This window comes from Hyalella azteca, unplaced genomic scaffold (assembly GCF_000764305.2).
Source record: "Hyalella azteca isolate HAZT.00-mixed unplaced genomic scaffold, Hazt_2.0.2 contig4943, whole genome shotgun sequence".
NCBI lineage: Eukaryota > Metazoa > Arthropoda > Malacostraca > Amphipoda > Hyalellidae > Hyalella > Hyalella azteca.
Window position 1 is genome coordinate 581,738 of NW_025935151.1, and position 19,191 is coordinate 600,928.

Genomic DNA, 19,191 nt, shown 5'->3' on the forward strand with positions numbered 1-19,191 from the left:
AATGCAGTGAATGGATATAAAATATTTGAATTGTGCACTAGTTTATTTCAAACAGTGTTAGCTTTTCTCATAACTTAAGGGGACCGACCTGGCTAAAATTTTCAATTTTGGCGTTTTCCACTTTTTGGGCTCATCTTAAAGCTTACTTTTTGACGCATCCAACGGTGCCAGAATCATCCCTCTACGTCGAAAAATGATTTCGTGACAGCTTCCCAAAGAAGGGCAGTTTTTAGGCCCTTTAACAAATGTCTATGGGATTTAATTACCGGGCTGGACAAACTAAAAAAAACGCCTGACGTAAAGTGGCCAATCATGGCATTATCCGGTGCAGGCGGTGCTCATACCTACTCATCTTAAAGCTTACTTTCTGACGATTCCATTGGTGGCAGAATCATCTCTCTACCTCCATTTTTACGTTCACCACGCCCCATGGAATGGGGGGTGGTGGGGGGGCCTTCACTAATTGCTAAGGCAATAAATAGGAGGCGTGACTACATATACTGTGGGATGCAACGCAATCTTTCAGATTCAGTGCCTATCATGACAGCAAGGTGGAAGGTGGCAGCCACTCGCTCTACACCTTCCTTTCTTACTTTTAAGGCTTAGTTTTGGTATGTTGGCTACCATAGTGACAAACCAGAGATTTTTTAGAATCAGTTCATTTTTAATTTCCTCATTTACTCAAGATTTTAACAGATTTCTTATGTATGATAATTCTGGTATCCATAGTGACAAACCAGAGATTTTTTAGAATCAGTTCATTTTTAATTTCCTCATTTACTCAAGACTTAACCCAATTTCTTATGTATGATAATGCTGGTATCCATGATACTTTGCTGGTCTACTTATAGGACTCAAGAATGAACTTGAGGAAGAGTCTAAAAAACTCTCTGCTTTGCCACTATGTTGGCTACGTTACGACTCTTTTACGTCATTTTACGTGCCGCCCGGCAGTCTTTTGGCCGTACTGAAAACCTCATACTGCTCTCACGGCAAATCTATCTCCTCCTACAGTTTTCAAGCTACAGCAATGAGACATATACCATTCGATTCGTAAAGACCAGGCCTATCGACTCTAACATCATTTTTTTTTAATTTCGGTCTGGTTCGTTTTTTATATGGGGGACTGTCTCTTATACACATCTAGATGTGTATAAGAGACAGGTATAAGCTAGCTAACACATTTAAATTGTATATTGTAATCAATATATAACAAATAGTCAAATAGTTAAAGACTACTTATAGCCTTATAAGAATTAGCTAAGCTGCTAGCTATGTACAATGTGTTGCACACTTGATGCCTCTGTACCAAAAACATTCAATTTATTGGAACCTAATACACACTAAAGGCAACAAGTTCATATACCAATTTGTCATTTATAGTACATTTTTACTAAACCATGAATAACAATACCTCAATATAAATTAAAGACTGCCACTCAATATATTTAAATATATGAAGAAATAAAAAGAGTAAAAAAAATCATGATTTTTTATAAAAAAATCAAGTGATTTAATCACATGATTTAATCATTTTGATTTAATCATTGCCAACCCTGATATGTTTTGTCACATAACTAATCAATAGAGAATGCTCTGAAATGGCAAAAACATGAAACATTTGTACTAAATATTTATCCATTCGCACTGAAAAATTGATGGCAGTAGTATTAATGATACGTGACTGGCAGCAGTCACAGCTGCAAAACTTTTTAGAGCACATTTTTTAACCCAATGTTCCTTCCCCCGAAAGTGAAAATTCAAAGACTGATGCAAAATGGCAAGTTTTAAGGCATTTTCTAAGACAAATAGTCAAATGATGACAGGTATGGGAGTTACCAAACTTGACGTGAGTTTTCCAGAATGAAATTAATAAAAATCCATATATTTGTCTCCTAAAATTTGTCTTGAATTTTCCAGAATTGTTGAGTGCCTCAATTGGAATTTCATCATGATTGTGGACAAATTCACTATCCTAAGTGGCCTAATGTACTTGCTTTTATACACATTAAATGTTAATTTTTCAGTATATGCCAGTGAAAACCAAATTGAAAATTCTGAACCTCTGATTCCAGAAGAAGGTATGTAAGTTATTGATAAGGTGTTCCAAGAATATGTATAATTGATTCACAATTAATTTGATCCTAACACTCACCAAGTGTTTTTTATTTACCTTTTGATTTTTTTGCTGTTGCCATGAAAAACATATGTTTGTACAAATATTTGAATTGCCTAAAGCTTGATTGATTTCACATTTTCTTTGTTGTTTTGTGGATAATCTACATAGGTCATAATTATTGTAAGATAACTGTATGTATCTGGAGACCCAATTATTTAATGTGATAAAATATGCATGAAGGTTACTTTCAACACTCCTTCAATGCTGATGTATATTCAGAGCAGCATTGATTTTGGAAATAAGTTATAAAATTTCATTGCAATTAATAATTTTCAGATATCCCTGTGGTTTAAGGCACTGCACCTGATTTGATTATTCCTGAAGAAGATGGAGTCCTTGTCCTAAACTTTGACAATTTTGAACGCATCATTGCTACCAGGAAACATTTGCTAGTGGAATTCTATGCTCCGTGGTTGGTCTTATGGCATTTGGATGGATGGTCTTGTTGTATGAAATTGATCAACAAGTCAATAAATTGTTTGCAAGGCTGAAAACAGAGAATATATAAACTAGACCAGAATATCTATTCTCATATAGTTTTTAAGGTTTTGTTCAACTAGTTTGATCTTCCTTTGGCATCTGATTATGTCAAATTGATGGATTTTTTTATTTGTCAACATGGACAAAATTTACATTACTAATACAGTTATATAATGATCCTTAATTGAACTGTAAAAGATACTTCTGTTAAGAATTTTATTGAGAATGTGTTGGTAAAATTTTGATTCATAACAGGTGTGGACATTGCAAGACCCTGGCTCCTGACTATGCTGCAGCTGCTCAACAGCTTAGGAAAGATGGTCTTTATCTTGCTAAAGTTGACGCAACAGTAGAGAGTGCTCTTAGCAAGCACTATGGGGTCACTGGCTACCCTACCATAAAGTACTTTCAGGATGGAAAACTTGTTGAAGATTACCCTGGAGGAAGAACCACTGCTGGTTGGTTTTAGATTATCCTTTCTTTAGATCTACTCATCTTATTTATAATATTAATGACTCAACTTTACTTTTTGTTGTTAACATTTTGCTGCTTTTTTTGTCATTGAGACAAGCTAGCAATTTCAGCAGCTTGGCAATAGAAGCCTGCAAACAGATATTTTTCATCCTACTATTTATTAACTAGCCTTTAGGTTACTTTACAGTTTACACAAGCATACAAATTTTTAAAGCCCTTCAACCTCCATAAAGGTAATGCCACCATATTTCTACCTAATAGCAATTGTTGAGTACATGAAGAGGAGAAGTGATCCCAACTACAAGCCACCACCTTCGGATGTCATTGAGCTCGTTGCTGAAGACTTTGATGAGAAAGTTAAAGCTGCTCCTCTTATGCTTGTGATTTTCTATTCCCCTACCAATGCGGCTTCTCAACAGGTATTTATCCTGATTATTAAAATCAGAAATTTGTGTTGTTTGCCTATCTAAATCTTTTAATTAAATTAATATGGTTATTATTTTTCTACTTGTATTGAAACAGAAGCCTGCACAAGCAAACAATTAAAAGGGCCTCATACTTGTCAACTAAAAATTATGTGTTTGTATCAATCATTTGAGAATATTTATGTCTTGGTCTTTGATGAATTAGGACTTGTGATTTTGAAGTTGGTGAAAAAATTTTATTTTGCAGTAAAATTGAATACATTTATTTCTTAAATTTGCATTTTTGAATTAACTCTTACCTGGGAGTGTACAATTCTTGCCAGATCTTGAGCTACATGATGTGTTTAGTATTTAATTGATTTAACAATAATTAAATTTTTATGAGCTGTATTGTTAATGTATGAATTTCATATATCAGGTGGCCCCCGAGTACAGCACTGCTGCCACAACACTCCTCAAGGATGGCATTCCACTTGCCAAAATTGATGCACAGTCACACCCAGATATTGCTAAGACATATGGTGTATTTGACTACCCAACTCTGAAAGTGAGTCTTCAAATATTCATTATTGTGCATGATTAACTTCAAAATCTTGCAGTGTAAGGCAATGGAAATATTTCTTACCTATGAATAGAGGTTAACAATTTCATAAAAATTAATAATTTGTACGATTTCCTAACTTTAAAAGATTATCCTGAGTTAACCAACTTTTATAACTGTATCTATTGCGCTGAAGTGTTCATCATAAAACCTACAAATTACAGAGTATTCAACCTTTATTGATATACTATTTATGTTGATTCATATACAACTTTACTAGCTAATATTACTATAACATTTAGTATAGAAAATCAAACACAATTTTTTCTTTAAATTCTAGAGAAATAATTTGAAATGTTACTTTTTTGCGGATTTACATTAGATTTAATCTTCAGAACTGCAGCAGGTCAGTTTTTATAAGCATTACAATGTGCAATAAAATTTTAATTCAATGCAGGTTTTTCGTCATGGTCAAGCTTTTGAGTACAAAGGCAGGCGAGGTGCTGATCACTTCATATCCTACATGAGGGAAATGGCTTTGCTTCCTTCTGAGGACCTCAGAACCTCTTTGAATGCCAAGAACGCCGTCCAGCGCAACCTCCCCACCATCTTCGGCTACTTCAGTGACAAGACCTCCAAGTTTTATGAGAACTTCATCACTGCCGCCAACACACTCAGAGGTTAATTAATATACCTATATCACATGCCTGATAACGACATGAAGGAGAAATATGGCGTCAGGCATGTGAATATCTGAGTTCATTCTCTGAATATATGAGTAATCACTTCTTTTCCATGTGTAATTTTTCAATTCATTTCAATTCAATTATTACAACATTCAATTAGTGTGTGGCATTTATAAGTTCAAAGATTCATATATTTATCATTAGTATCATTGATGCATGTGCATTCATTCCACATGAAAATTTTTGTCGCACAAGTGTTATGCTTATCAAAGCATTTACTTTCTAGGAGACCTGAAGTTTGTGCACACATTCGAAGCCAGCGTTGCCGCAATGTATGGTATTCCCGTGGACACTATGGCGGTTATCATGCCAGAAATTTACCAGTCTCAGTACGAGGATAAAATACGTGTCATGGCAGAGGTATGCACCATACACAGCATAAAACCACTAAAACTATGACTAGGGGTTTGGCTTATTGAGTAGTTTTTGGTTAGGGCTTTTAGACGGTCTTGTCTATACTGGTAAATCTGCTAGTCTGTTGTCAGTCTAGAATTCAGTCTTGGAATTATTTTTCAACCCAAATTGTCAGTTAGGAATCATTGTTAAGTGATTAAAGCTTGGTGTTCAAAACCTTGAATTGGTTTTCTCAAACTCTTCCCTGTAAGAAATAAGTATACCTATGGCGAGACATTACAGGAAGTGGAAGATGACACTTCTGTAAACCATTTCATTCCTTGCTGTGTCTTGTACCCTAATAACTTCAGAAACTTCTCATGCACTCAATACAGACAACGGAACAAATTTATCAACATTAAAGGGTGTTGATGTTTTCATTCGGGTCTGTTGAACTATGTTTTTGTAATAAAATATTTTGAAATGTGTTATCGATTATTCAAGTTTCTAAATATTTTGATGCAATAATTGAATATAATGTTTACTGCAGGCCTCCACTTCGGACTGGACGAGCCTGGTGAGCTGGGCAAAGAGTAAAAGCGTGCCTTTGTTGGGTGAGCGGACGGCCGCTAACCAGGAGCTGCTGTACTCAGCACGTCCTCTGCTCGTCGTCTACTCTGGCGTCGACTTCTCACATGAAAATATTGGTGGTGAGCTTGACGATTTGTTGTTCAACCGCTTGAGTCGCCACTGCACTTCAGGAGTCGGTCTTTAACAAAGACTACCCATTTTAATAATAAAACTGAACCACAGCTTTCTAGCGCGGTCAAAATAGCTTCGTAATTTTCATGTGTTAATAAAACCCTACAAATCAAAGACTGCAAGAAGCACATATTGTTTGGTTTTCATCAATAATAGTGAACACTAGCGACATAAGGATTTTCAATTAGCACTTGTAGCACTTGTCAAGTGTAGCCTGACGTCTACTTGCGTGAATTGGCATGATACATTATGGCATTCATTTTATAATTACAAGTATTAGGAATATTAATGTACAAATTGGTATCAAGGCAATAAACAATGCCAATGTGTGTTTTGAAAAATAAGAAAAATATAATTATATTGAATATATGAATACTCATTTCAAGTATTTAACAAGTAAAATTGAATATATTTTTATTGACAGCTGCCCAGCATCTGCGCTTAAAGCTGCTGCCGCTGCTGATCAAGCACCGCGATGCGTTCACGTTCGCCATGAGCAACGAGGACGCCTACAGCGACGAGATGACCAGCGTCGGGCTCGGCGAGACTGGCGAGGATGTCAACGCTGCCATCTTTACTGGCCGCGAGAAGTGAGTAGCTGCACCTTATGAAATGAAGTGCAATATTGCCGTGCTGGAGGAACGGTATTCTGATGAGAAGCATGAAATGTACTGCAGTATTGTCGTGCTGGAGGAACGGTATTCTGATGATAATCATAAAATGCAGTGCAGTATTGTCGTGCTGGAGGAACGGTATTCCGATGAGAAGCATGAAATGTACTGCAGTTTTGTCGTGCTCGAGGAACGGTATTCTGATGAAAATCATGAAATGCGCTGCAGTTATGTCGTGCTTGCGGAACGGTATTCTGATGATAATCATTAAATGCAGTGCAGTGTTGTCGTGCTGGAGGAACGGTATTCTGATGAAAATCATGAAATGCACTGCAACATTGTCGTGCTGGAAGTAAGTTATTCTGATGAAAATCATAAAATGCACTGCAACATTGTCGTGCTGGAGGAACGGTATTCTGATGATAATCATGAAGTGCACTTCAGTATTGTCGTGCTTGATGAACGGTACTCTTCTTGTGGAACGCAACCGTGGTTGTGGCAAGTTCTCTGTGCTTGTAACATTTTTTTGTGTGTTAGTGGAAGGCTTTCTGTACTTGTTATATTTTTTCGTGTTTGGCAAAATCTTTTGTATTTACAGAATGTTTCTTTCCTTTGTGTTTTTTCCTCGTTGAATGTTTATGTAATATATTTATTCACAAGTAAATATGCAAAACTTCTTCAAATGAACAGCAGTAAAGGAAAGGAAAGTATAACATCATCTAGCTGGAAATGGTTCTTGAAAATCATTTGATTTTGTTACCTTAAAAGTAATAGCTTGTTTGATTCAGAACATTGCCGAATAAAGTGAACATGATATTATTACCTCTATTTATTTAGTTGTGAAATTATTGAGCTACATTCCTTAAGAACTGCAGCTGTATACTGTTTTTTTTTAATTGATTTTGTGTCGGCTGAACAAGTTTTCTTCCTTTTTAGCGTATTTTCTGATTGAGCTTTCAGCTTTTTGGGCTATTTAATCAGCTATTAGAATAAATGCGGCTAATTTATATGCTTTGAATGTCACTTGTCAACAGGTATGCAATGGAGCCTGACGAAGACTACATGGAAGAACTAGAAGAGTTCATCACCAAGTACAGAGCAGGCAAGCTAAAGCCCTACCTCAGGTCGCAGCCTGTACCCAAGAAACAAACTGGACCTGTTAAGGTTCTTGTCGCCCGCAACTTTGAAGAAACCGTGCTGAGCGGCTCTAAAGACTACCTCGTCGAGTTCTATGCTCCTTGGTATGGAGTTGGGGCTATTATATATACGGTTTAGTTGTCTAATTTATTTATCATGGATCGTTTCATGTAAATTAGAATTTATTTTTCAAGTTATCTATATTTTAACATATCCCTAATATCTAATCCAGCTTTAAGCCTCGTGTCGTATACTCAAGCCTTTGAAATACCTGCTTTAATGGATTTTTGTTTTTAAAAATCATTGTTTGCTTCCATTTTGCGATCATCAAGAATTGTAATGCTAAAAAATATGCTTTAGTTTCACTTTTGTTTGTTCATTAATGTTCAAGGTTCCACCTGAGACTTGTCTAATACGGTATCGGTGACTGCTATTCCAGCCTATGCCGTTATTCTGTTATTCCTTACATAAACTTTGATGATGGCCAGATCTTGAGTTTACCGCAGTACAGCTCTGAATGAATGCTTTTAATACTCACATTATTTGGACTATTTTTCTTTTACGATGTTAATTCTATTTTCTTAGCCTGAAAAAGATTTCTGAAAAATTTGTTGAGTCGTCATCTGCAAATATGTTTGGGTGTCTCTTTATTTCAAGCGAATGTACTATTGTTTGCATGCAATTCTTATCAATGTATAAACTAATCTGTTTTAGCGCCCGAAATTGAGAATTGGATGTTAACTTTTCCATCACTTCTGTTGTGGTGACCGCTAAAAACGTACATCTGAATGTAGTTAATTTGAATGGGGATTGTTATATTTACCATGAAAATTTATTGGTACTATATGCCTAACCTATATTTTAATTCTCATCCTTCAGGTGCGGCCACTGCAAGAAACTTGAACCTGAATACAAGAAACTGGCCAAAGACTTGGCGACGTCACAACCTGACGTTGTTGTTGGAAAGTTTGACGCTACTGCGAATGATATACCAACGTTGTTTGGCGTCAAAGGATTCCCTACCATCTACTACGTCTCTGCCAAGGATCTGGAGAATCCTGTGCCTTTCGAAGGAGACAGGACTTTGGCGGGACTTAAGGTTAGAGGTTAATCTTTTTAACACCGATATAATTCATTTTACTTGTTTGTAGTTTAGTTGCTGTAAATATTATTAAAATTTACAATTACTACGCATACCTACCTATACTACTTGGTTTATAGATGTTCGATACCATGGTTAATTTCTTTCCTACTTTTATTTTGTTTATTAATTTACCAAAATTTTTCATACACAAGACTTAGTCTTCAAATCCCATTTTAACCCTCCTCTAATTAATGTACCTCGTCTGCCGGACGAGATGACTTTACATGTAAAACATTTCAATGGCGTAGAGACCTAACTATTGTTCTTATGATTCTAACTTCGCATAATGCAAGGAGAATTTAGTTTCAGAGTACTGATCCAGATTACCTGCATATGAAATGTTGTATCTCTTGGATGAAAATTTTAATTGGGACAACCGCAAGGACAACTTACAAGGCATCATGTCCCAGTTTTCGAGTTTTTATAATTGTTAAAGTATTGTTTACCATGATGTTTATCTCTTGCAGGAGTTTGTCTTGCAGCAACGTGCTTCTCATGCGAGCAAGGACGAACTATAACTCAACTGTAACGACAATCATGACCACCCTACGTTATCAGTCTTTCTTTGTTTCACTTCATGAATCTTGCGTCGCCTCAGCGGCCTGCTATAAAAATGCACGTGTGAAATTTGTGTGTTCTTTTACGCAGAGAGGAAACGTTTCTCATGTTGAAGCCATTTGGCTTCAACATGAACTCACCTTCAACCCAACTCACCTTCACCCCCTACTTCTGTTGAAAATATCAAGTGCTGTTGATAATTTCTTTCGTGTATAAAGCCGCTCACATCTTTCGTCTCTCTCTTCGACGCTACATTGGAGAGAAATCGCGCTCTTCTTGAAGGATAAGTTCACTCTACTATCTGTGACCTATAATTTACAAATTTAGGCTTGATCTGAGTAGAATGTGGCCTAAATATCCGCTTGGAGACTTAATAACCAAACTGATTGTTAGGTTATTAACTGTTCATCAAAAATTATTCGTTGGACTTCATCTTCACTGTTTGTTGAAATGTACACCGAGTCCCCAGGATACGAACTTCCGAGTTCCGAACTTCGTACTTACGCACAAAGCTGTCCACAACTCCAAGGCCTGTCCATAAGGATAATTTGCATACCCTCCGAGCTGCGGCAGCAGCAGGAGCGAACATGTGCGGCGCGTTGCATGTCGTAAACAATAGCTCCCTCACTGTACCACTATTGTACCACCTCACTGTACCATTATTGGTACAGTGAGGCGTCGTAAACAATAGCTCCCTCGCTCCATCACTGTCCCATTAATGGTAAAGTGAGGTGTACTATTATTGGCTGTACTGTACTTGTTACCGTAAATTTTATTTCATCTATACAGAGTATTTGAAGGTAGTTCAAGCACATTAAAAACTACCAGTGCTTTTGCTGCAGTGCAGGTATTGTTTTTACCGATGCGTCCGACAGTATAGCCGGTTGTACCGTAACCAAAACGTACCGTATGCTCGCCCTACTTTGGACATACGAACGAATATACTACGACGAACAGCCTCCTGGAACGGAACTTGTTCGTTACCTGGGGACTCCCTGCAATCGGGACCTATTTCTCAAATCCCAATCGTTATGCAGCATTTATTCTGTCTCAGTGTGTTTGATGCAAAGAAGCATCTCTGTTTCGAAATTCTCAATGCGTTTTCACTGTTTTTGTCTTAAAAGCATTTATCTAATGCCCTTGAGTGCGTGTGTACGGTACCACGATCTTTCCATAGAGAATAACTTTTTCTCTAAAATGTCTCTTACATTCCTTTTCGTCCATTGATTTTTCTTTTGATGGAAACTGGGCTATGCAACTACGCTAGTTTTATTTTTACTGCAAAGTTACCTTGTGTTGTTATGCAGCCCAAAATAGTATTTTTGCTCTTGATTGCTTTATTCACATTGAAACAATTGCATTGTGAGCATTTACATCGATAACCCGTGATCGTTTTACTGTAGTTAGAGAAATTTCACTAATTTTTTGGCATACATGTTCGCCAAGCCTTTTTTGCGGTTGATTGTCTCTCACTAATGTGATGATTTTTTTCGTTATTAGCTACTAATACACACGTGCCTCTGGTTAATAACTGTCATTTCAATTGTTATGTGACTAAATGTTAGTCGTTGTGATGTATCATCTGCTCAAACTACTGTACTGTGCTTGCAGGCGGCCACGAAACTTAAATATGATCGTTATTTTCACTGCCAAATTAGCCAGCTTTAATTTGATTGCATCATCGCAAATTTTTTTCATTATATTCGCTGTTTTTAGGCCAAATTTATTGTTACAATTCACGACCTTGGCATTTGAATTTGAACTAATTCCTATTGTAATTTATTTATTTAAGTTTATCCATACGGAATCAAATTTTTATGTTGTATTTCTGTGTAAGATTAATTTAATAACTGCAAAAACTTGCAGTCTACTAAGTATTGATATTTAGGTCGTTCCTTGGCGAATAACACATGGGAGGAAGCCATTAACCGAGTCATCTTGGCATTCTCTGAATGGATAATATGTAACATGGTATTTAATACTGGTGCTAACTCGTAGAATATTCAAAACTCAGAATTTAAGTCTGGGTAATTTATTTCGCATATTTGCATTGATATCAAACATTCATTTTTTGCTTCCAAATAGCAGACAAACATTAACTAGTAATTTTGGCTATTTGGCTATCCCGGGGGATCGTTGAGAAGCACTCTGAATTAAGTAAAACTTACGCAAGCTCTGTGATGGAGCATAAAAATTAATAACATCTTCTAAGTTCTAAAACTAGCTAGAGGCATTATTTTAGGTTACATATTTTTACGCCTCTGTTACTTAGTTTCTTTCTTTTGCTCGCTCGGTCGCTCTTCATTTAGAAATCTTAATGTGGCACCGAGAATCCCGTTTCCTCGAAAGGTTCGTCGATTAGGCTCTGTTGATTCTTTCGCTCTGAGGCTTCGGTTAATATGACACGCACCGGAATCGCAATACAATGCACTTACTCGTCTATGTTAATTATATATAGATGGAAAATTTTATTCCTGGTTAACCATGGTCGTTTGGTTTGTGAAGAAATGTGGTTAATATTTTTTGTAAATTTTTAGATTTTACATTTTGCTCCAACACATATCCTCACCTCCTCATGTATGTTAGTTTGAATTAAATTCATAGCAAATGCTCTCTTCTGCCACTTTTTTTAATTTTGGAATCAAGTAAACTATTTTGATGTAGATGAGGTTATAATTGTACGCAGTTGGAAACGCTAATGCAAAAACTCCACTTGTGGTGGCAGGGGACACACAAATTGTAAGCTACGTTGAGCTCCATGGCACGTGTGATGGAAGTTATCGGCAAACTTTTTCACTTTTTAATAAAACATGAGAAGTATCAATTTTCCTTGCTGAGTATTACTTTTCCTATCCGATTTAATTCCCATCCGTGCATTCTTTTGGTCAACCATAGAGGGCCCTTACACTGTCGAGTCTGGTTAGCAGGTCCTAGTCGGCTAGGTTGCATAATACTCCTAATGTACCCTTCCTGGTCTCCTATTGTATATCACAAAGTAGTCATGTGCTCGTAACTCTGTCAACCAACCACTGATGGCTTTGGAGCCACTTTATTTTTATCTCTCGATGACTAGAAGTTTAATACAAACAGTACTTCAAATGTTGGACAGAAATTCTAAATAGTCACTAAAGTCTAAACTGACGAGTCTAATCTCCGCCGAATACTGCTCACACTACAGATGATAGCCCGCCTCAAGCAATTACCCCTTTCCCCAACATGGCGCAGCGTAATAACTCGAGACCAACCAAACCTTTTCCGTACAATATCCCGTCATCCGAAGACTATGACACACTGCTTGCAACAACGCAGGCTCATGTAATAGAAGTCATACCAGTTGCGTTTGAGGATACCCCTACATAGTGCATCCCCAGCAACACATTCGGCCCGGACCAAAACTACCCACTGAAGCAAAGGACGCACCCAACCGAGATGAGAAACATCTTTCTCAACCATGCATCTACAAAGCATGCCAACCCTACGCATATTTACACCGACGGCTCTAAGACGAACGGCGCAGTGGGATGCGCAGCGGCGGTGTCAAAACGACTCAGTTCAAGCTCGTCAATCTACACCGCTGAGCTCGTCGGTGTCAGCTGTGCCCTTAGCCTCATAGATGAACTGCCCGGAGACGACTTTACCATATTTATAGACTCGAAAAGTGTGGTGCAGGCTCTGAGAGTTTATACGTGGTGCACGCAAAAGTGTGGTGCACGCACCCTATCGTCCGTGAGATCCTGACCGGGCTGGTGTGCCTGGCGGGGGCAGGGAGAGCGGTGAGCGTCGGCTGGGTGCCCAGACACGTGGGGGTGCGAGGCAACGAGAGGGCGGATGAGGCAACGGTAGACGCCGCCTCATCAGACCAGGGGAACTATAGTGATCAGGTACCTTGCCGGGACCACTACCCTTTCATCAAGGCAAGCATCCACCATATCTGGCAGGAACAGTGGCTGAACGTGAGAGGGAACAAACTAAGAACAATTAAGGACTGTGTACAAGCGTGGAGTTCGTCATACCAGAAATCCCGGAAGATGGAGGATTAGCACTGTGCAGACTAAGTATCGGCCACACGCGCCTCCCTCACAGCTACCTGATCGAACGCCGTCCAATGCCGTATTGCAATGATTGTTTGGTACAACTGACGGTTTTGCATATTATGGCGGAATACCCGAGCCACAGTGATACCCGGCATAACTACTACCCTAACACCACTGCTCTCAGCCCAAATGAAATGCTGTCTAGTGTCTAGAATGTTGAGGGAAGTTCCCTGAAGCATCTTTAGAACTGACAACCTTAGACAATATCTAATCGAGTGTAACCTGCTGCCGGATATCTAGCACGGCACCGTGACATAGGTTAGAAAAGACCCACACCTCCCACAAAATACCACTTTCGTGTCAGCACATTCCTGATTGAGATGAAGCGACAGAAGACGGATTGGACCTGCGCCTCGGAAATAGAGAAGAATACACCCAAGACCAGATGGATCAGGCTGCGAGCCTAAAACCAACGAAGAAACCTGAACCTGCGACACCGAAAACTGCACCTTCGGCGCGAAATAGACGAAGTTGATCTGAAGCGCTAAAAATCTCCCCCCCTACTACTAATCATACTGCGTAATGCCGTGGCGAAGTAATACCCGAGTCGAGGCAAGCGGAGCCCAGCAGTGGCAGGCCCGGGTTGGTTCCCATACGTACGCGGATTTGGCAGGTATGGTGGGGAACCATTGAACCAAGAAAAACTCGCGAGTCAAAAATCAGAAAATTATCATAACCTCTAAATGGTATAGTTTCTACTGGAAAATTTGACATTTATGTAAAATTCGAAAATTAAATGGCTACATTTTCTTGCTTTGCTACTTTTTGTCTAGTGGGTTTTGGGGAACGTGCACGATCATTCCTAATGACTTTGATTATATAGTCGCATTATATACATGGTGCAAGATTTTTGAGCATTGAGAAGGAAGGCTAAATTCCATTGAATATTTATTCTCACGCTCAGTTTTGATGCAATTACAAATAATTCAAAACGACTCAGAGAAGGATATAAAATTACGTTCTTAGCACGATTGTTCTCCAAAGTTCCCTCATAATGTAAGGTCGATAGTGGCAGCCGCCAATTAGGTAGCCCGGCGTTGAGTAGAGCTGAAGTAGACGAGTTCGACGTACGTAAACTCGTGTGTGGGGAGAGCCGGTTGAGTTGCGGTGAAAGATGAACATAGGGAAGTAAGCTCCAACTTTGCCTTCTGGAGTAAAATCGTACTTTTTCATTTTTTCGATCTTTGATTCCAGTGCTGACTGCTAAAACAATAAGTTTCCTCCCCCAACAATCTTCAGGTATGCGACGGAGAAAGACCTCTCGACAGGTGCGTAGTCTTCATGCTCATAGGTTAGAATAGAAATGAATTATCGGCAGTTCAACACTGAAAAAATAGACCCATGGCCTGTTGCCGATTCATGTACTTTTCGTGACTTGATTCACAAGGGATCCGGCCTTTTGAACCCGATCTTTCCATAAATGACGATTGATTGAGATAGCTGCTGGAATTATAATTACCTGGTCCGTAATTAAGGTGCTAGGCATTTCAAGACTGAACATATGCTCCTGCATAGCTTCGTCTAGTCTGTTCTTGAAGGCGTTCATACCCGGAGCGTCAACGATGCTATCAGGGAGGCTGTTCCACATGTCGGTGACTCGAAGTGAGAAGAAATGTTGTCGCATGGATGTGTTACAACGCAGTTTTTTAGATTATAACCGTGGCCCTTGGTGTTGGTTCTTGTTTCAAATTCTAGTAATCTTTTTGTTCTGGGACCTTGTATCCCATTTATGCCGAAGGTAAGAAAAAAAGCTTGAACAAGGAAAAACCTGATAAAATGGCTTCATTGAGACACAACTAAGTAATTTATCCAGTTTATTCATTAAAATCAGTTGGAAATAATAAAATATAAGGCGTCCTACATATAGGACGCTAGGCATTACGGAACAAAAATGGCACAAAATTGATTAAGCTCTACAACAGAAAGACTCTACAGTACATCTACTTTTTGTGGAAGTTTTTGAAGCACTTGACGTGTAATCCTTTATCACACTTTTCACACCTAGTTGTAGTCTTCTGGTGAGTGTGCACAGCGCGTCTGCTTGTCTTGAGGAATGACAAAATGATTGACGTTGTCAAACTGTTGCTCTGTTCCTATATCAGCAGGATGGCCTTTGCAACCTGGCTGTGGAGGTTTTGCGTAGTGTTCAACATAATAAGACACAACTCGTCTACGAAATGCTAGCAGATCGAGCTTCTCAGCATCTTTATTCCTTCTATGAAGAAGTCACGCGTTGTTCATAGAAACATCGATGAGATATGACACAATGGACGAGTACCATTTTTTACCTCTTTATTGACACTCTGTACTTCGATATGTTCTCATCCATTCTATCTACACCACCCATTGACTTGTAGAATTTTACGACTGCTGGCTGCTCTACTTGGATCCGTTGTCTTGTCTGCCTTGAAAAGCGCGTCGTCTGGGTTTGGGGGTAAATTCCAACAGCACTTGAACATAGAGATACCACACTGTTGTCATTCCATCGACAGATTATGATATTGTATTTATCGTCGACTCTGAAATCATGGAAGCCTCGTGGTTTTTTATTTATCTCTTTGACATCAATGAGAGGACACTTCTCGGTCCTATTTTCTCTGACTGTGCCATTTCCTTTCAGTCCCATCTCTTTCAAGGCTGATATAAGACTCACACTAGTTGTGAGTCTTATTGTAACATTGTAAAATTTAACTCTTAGTGAATAACTTCAAAACAGAGACATTATGAGTTTATGAACTAAAGTCTGAATTAGTCTAAATTCGGCAGTGTGTTGAGAGTGCAAGTTAGACATTTTAGATAGAAGCCAATTATCTGACAAAACAAAATTCCACACAATGTACCCATGAATGGCCCTCTGCAACTAAACAATGATTCCAAATAGTGCATCTATACATCAATATGCATGAAAAAATATGTACATTACGATATAAAGCAAAAAAAATCAGAAGGTTTTTCCAATAAATGGATGTACTGAACAAAGCTTCCTGTGACAATTAGTTTCGTTCAATGCCTAGCGACCTACATGTAGGACACCGTTGTTTAGTATTACCTCATGCCTCACGTGTTGAATATTTTGATATATCTCTATTCTCTATCTAATAACAGGCTATTATACTAAAAGAATATGCACCTCATGACACAAAACAGTTATTCCTACATTTGGCATAACTTACTTTTTTGGTGACGCCATGCTTTTTCAGGTGAACTAATGAATGTACATAATTTGAGCGCTCCTGTGTGACAACCTCCATATGCTATCTCTAATCTGCAACTGAAACTAGTTTTGGGAAAGAGTACTGAATAACATGCAATCGGCAACAATTCGTATATTAGTTATCTATCATCTGTAAGCAACAAAAAACTTTTGATGGTTAGCTGACCTACATGTAGGACGCCAGGCATAAATGGGGTATAAGCCATGAGCATACAAATGCCTAGCACCATATCGAACCCGGTGGAAGTCGAGTAGCTATTTCAAACTATCGTCAGTCATGAAAAGATCCGGTCAAATGACACGATTTTAGATCTTCTGTGAACAAGGCACGAAAAGGAAAAGAATCGGCGACAGTCCACATCAGGCCTACACTTCAGCGCCGAGATCACTATGTTATGTTATGTATGCTTCAATGAGGTCCCCACGCACGACGATAACTGATGATTGGAAGCTTCATAATCTTTAATCTTTCCTCATAGGACTTGCCTTTCGAACCCGGAATTATCCTTGTTACACGTCTTTGAACACTCTATTAAATTTGTGTCCTTTTCAAGTTTTGGTGACCACACGACGTTTCCAAACTCTAGGAGGAACTATTAATTATCAGAGGAACTATTTGGTAATCTATACACGACGCCTATGAGGAGGCTCTCTTTGCCTTTGAGAGAAAGTTCGCACCACACTGATTCTCTAGCTGATAGATGCTCTGCTGATAACTTGAGTTGTTGGGCCCCATAAGAGATTCTAACCCACAAAGCTACACCTCTACTGCACTTCATTCAAGTTATGCAAACAATCAAAACCAGTTGCTTTCGGGAACGTTCAACCAAACAATGTTAAGTCTTCTCTCTCTATCCAGCAGTTCACGAGTGCTCTCGCTGGCGAGATCAGAAATGACCTCTTTGCGGCGTTTACCTTCTTCAAGTTCAACTCTTTCTTGTGGTTCTCCTCAATTTCGGCTCCCTTTCTCAATTCTTTCTTGTGAGTTTATTCCATTTCAGCCTTAAAAACAGGGAATATTGACTAGCAGAACACTTCTCTTTCACCATCTTTTCGTTTTTTACAGCGCTAAGCACAGGTTGTTGGCAGTCCCGGCAATACCAGTATACTGTCTCGTTTCTGCAAATAACCGAGCAGTCTGTCTTGCTCAACTTTGCACAATTGTTGATCACAATATCCCCCCAACGATCACAGGCCACTGTAGCGTCATTGACGTTAAGCGAAATCTGCTTGCAAAATTTACAAATTTTCCCTCCCCCATGTTGCGATTTGATCTTGCCATTTGGTTTAACAGGACTGGAGGCCTTTTCAATTAATCTTTTTCCTCTCCGACCAGCCATCATGAAATGCAAGAGCTAAAAAAGTTAAAAACTGAATAAAGTTGAGTTAAAATTGTACAAATTTCCAAAGTGCTGTAAACACTCGGTTACAGATTAAGAGTAAGCGGCTTTCAGTAAGCGGCGATAAGGTGTTTTTCAGGGAAGAGGTAGGTAGAGCTTTGACAAGAAACAAAGGCTGTATACTGTTCTGCGCTGGCGAGGCAGTGCAGAACATTAGGGGGAGTGAGCTGAACCAATACGTGACATTTGACAATGCATCGTCATCCGAGTTGAGGTGGCCTAGCACGTAAACAATGTCAAAATTGTTCACGCCAATACGTGACAATGCATCAGCATCCAAGTTGAGGTGGCCCTGCACGTCAACAAAGTCAACAGCTCCTCAACTGTCCTGGTTAATCAAAACATATGATCTTCATGTTGAGCAAATGAATAAGTGGCTGATGATCGGTATGTAAAGAAAATGATATATCAAATAGGAATGGTCGAAAAGTCGAAAGTTGTACCAGATATGCACGTGCACCATACCCAGAGACATCAACCCATGTTTCTTATTTTGGTGGTTTTCTTCCCGGTTATCAGGCTAAGCATGTTCAAGATCCTGTTCCATTTGGTAAGCTGTTCCAAGTTTACAAAATGCATTGCTTATTTCTGGTGACCACTCAAGAACTTTGGATCTCCTACCACTCGTTAAGCATGATGAAGGTTTTTGGGACTCTGAGCAATTAGGGAATTTTTAAGTTAATGAAGCCATGAAAAATGTTTTTTTGTGGTCTGGGATAAATTTTAGCAAAGATCGAGTTTTCACGATGCCAGACCGACTCTTGTGGTGGGTGGCCTAGGTATCTAATTTCTAACCAAAATCAATCGCACCCTGACGGCTTGATCTGACTATTGCACGACATCAATGTATGGTGGACTTTTTAGACAAGGTTAAGGTGTTCCATGGACTGCACCTGCTCTTGCCTCACCCCACAACAGCAGCTCAGCGGCGTCGTTTGCGCCGAAAAAAACTATCACAACTCGGGCCACTCCCTGCTACCGCGACGACACCGTGAGGTTGCCGCAAGAATAACAGTGACGCTCAATTTTGCAGTGACAGTTATGATATTCAATGAACAATTAAAAATTTTTTGACTTTTTTATTAGCTAGTGA

The 19,191-nt window shown here is 38.9% G+C and overlaps 1 protein-coding gene across 1 annotated transcript; it reads left to right on the forward strand.

The window, feature by feature from the left end:
* Positions 1-1,912: 1,912 nt before the first annotated feature.
* LOC108680104 (protein disulfide-isomerase A4) lies at positions 1,913-11,124 on the forward strand. Its single transcript, XM_047880197.1, has 12 exons — positions 1,913-2,081; positions 2,456-2,591; positions 2,915-3,117; positions 3,395-3,552; positions 3,977-4,105; positions 4,557-4,779; positions 5,072-5,205; positions 5,729-5,888; positions 6,365-6,530; positions 7,586-7,792; positions 8,568-8,787; positions 9,300-11,124. Exons 4-12 carry the CDS (start codon positions 3,409-3,411, stop codon positions 9,348-9,350), a joined length of 1,434 nt encoding a protein of 477 aa, XP_047736153.1. The 5' UTR covers positions 1,913-2,081; positions 2,456-2,591; positions 2,915-3,117; positions 3,395-3,408; the 3' UTR covers positions 9,351-11,124.
* Positions 11,125-19,191: the final 8,067 nt, after the last annotated feature.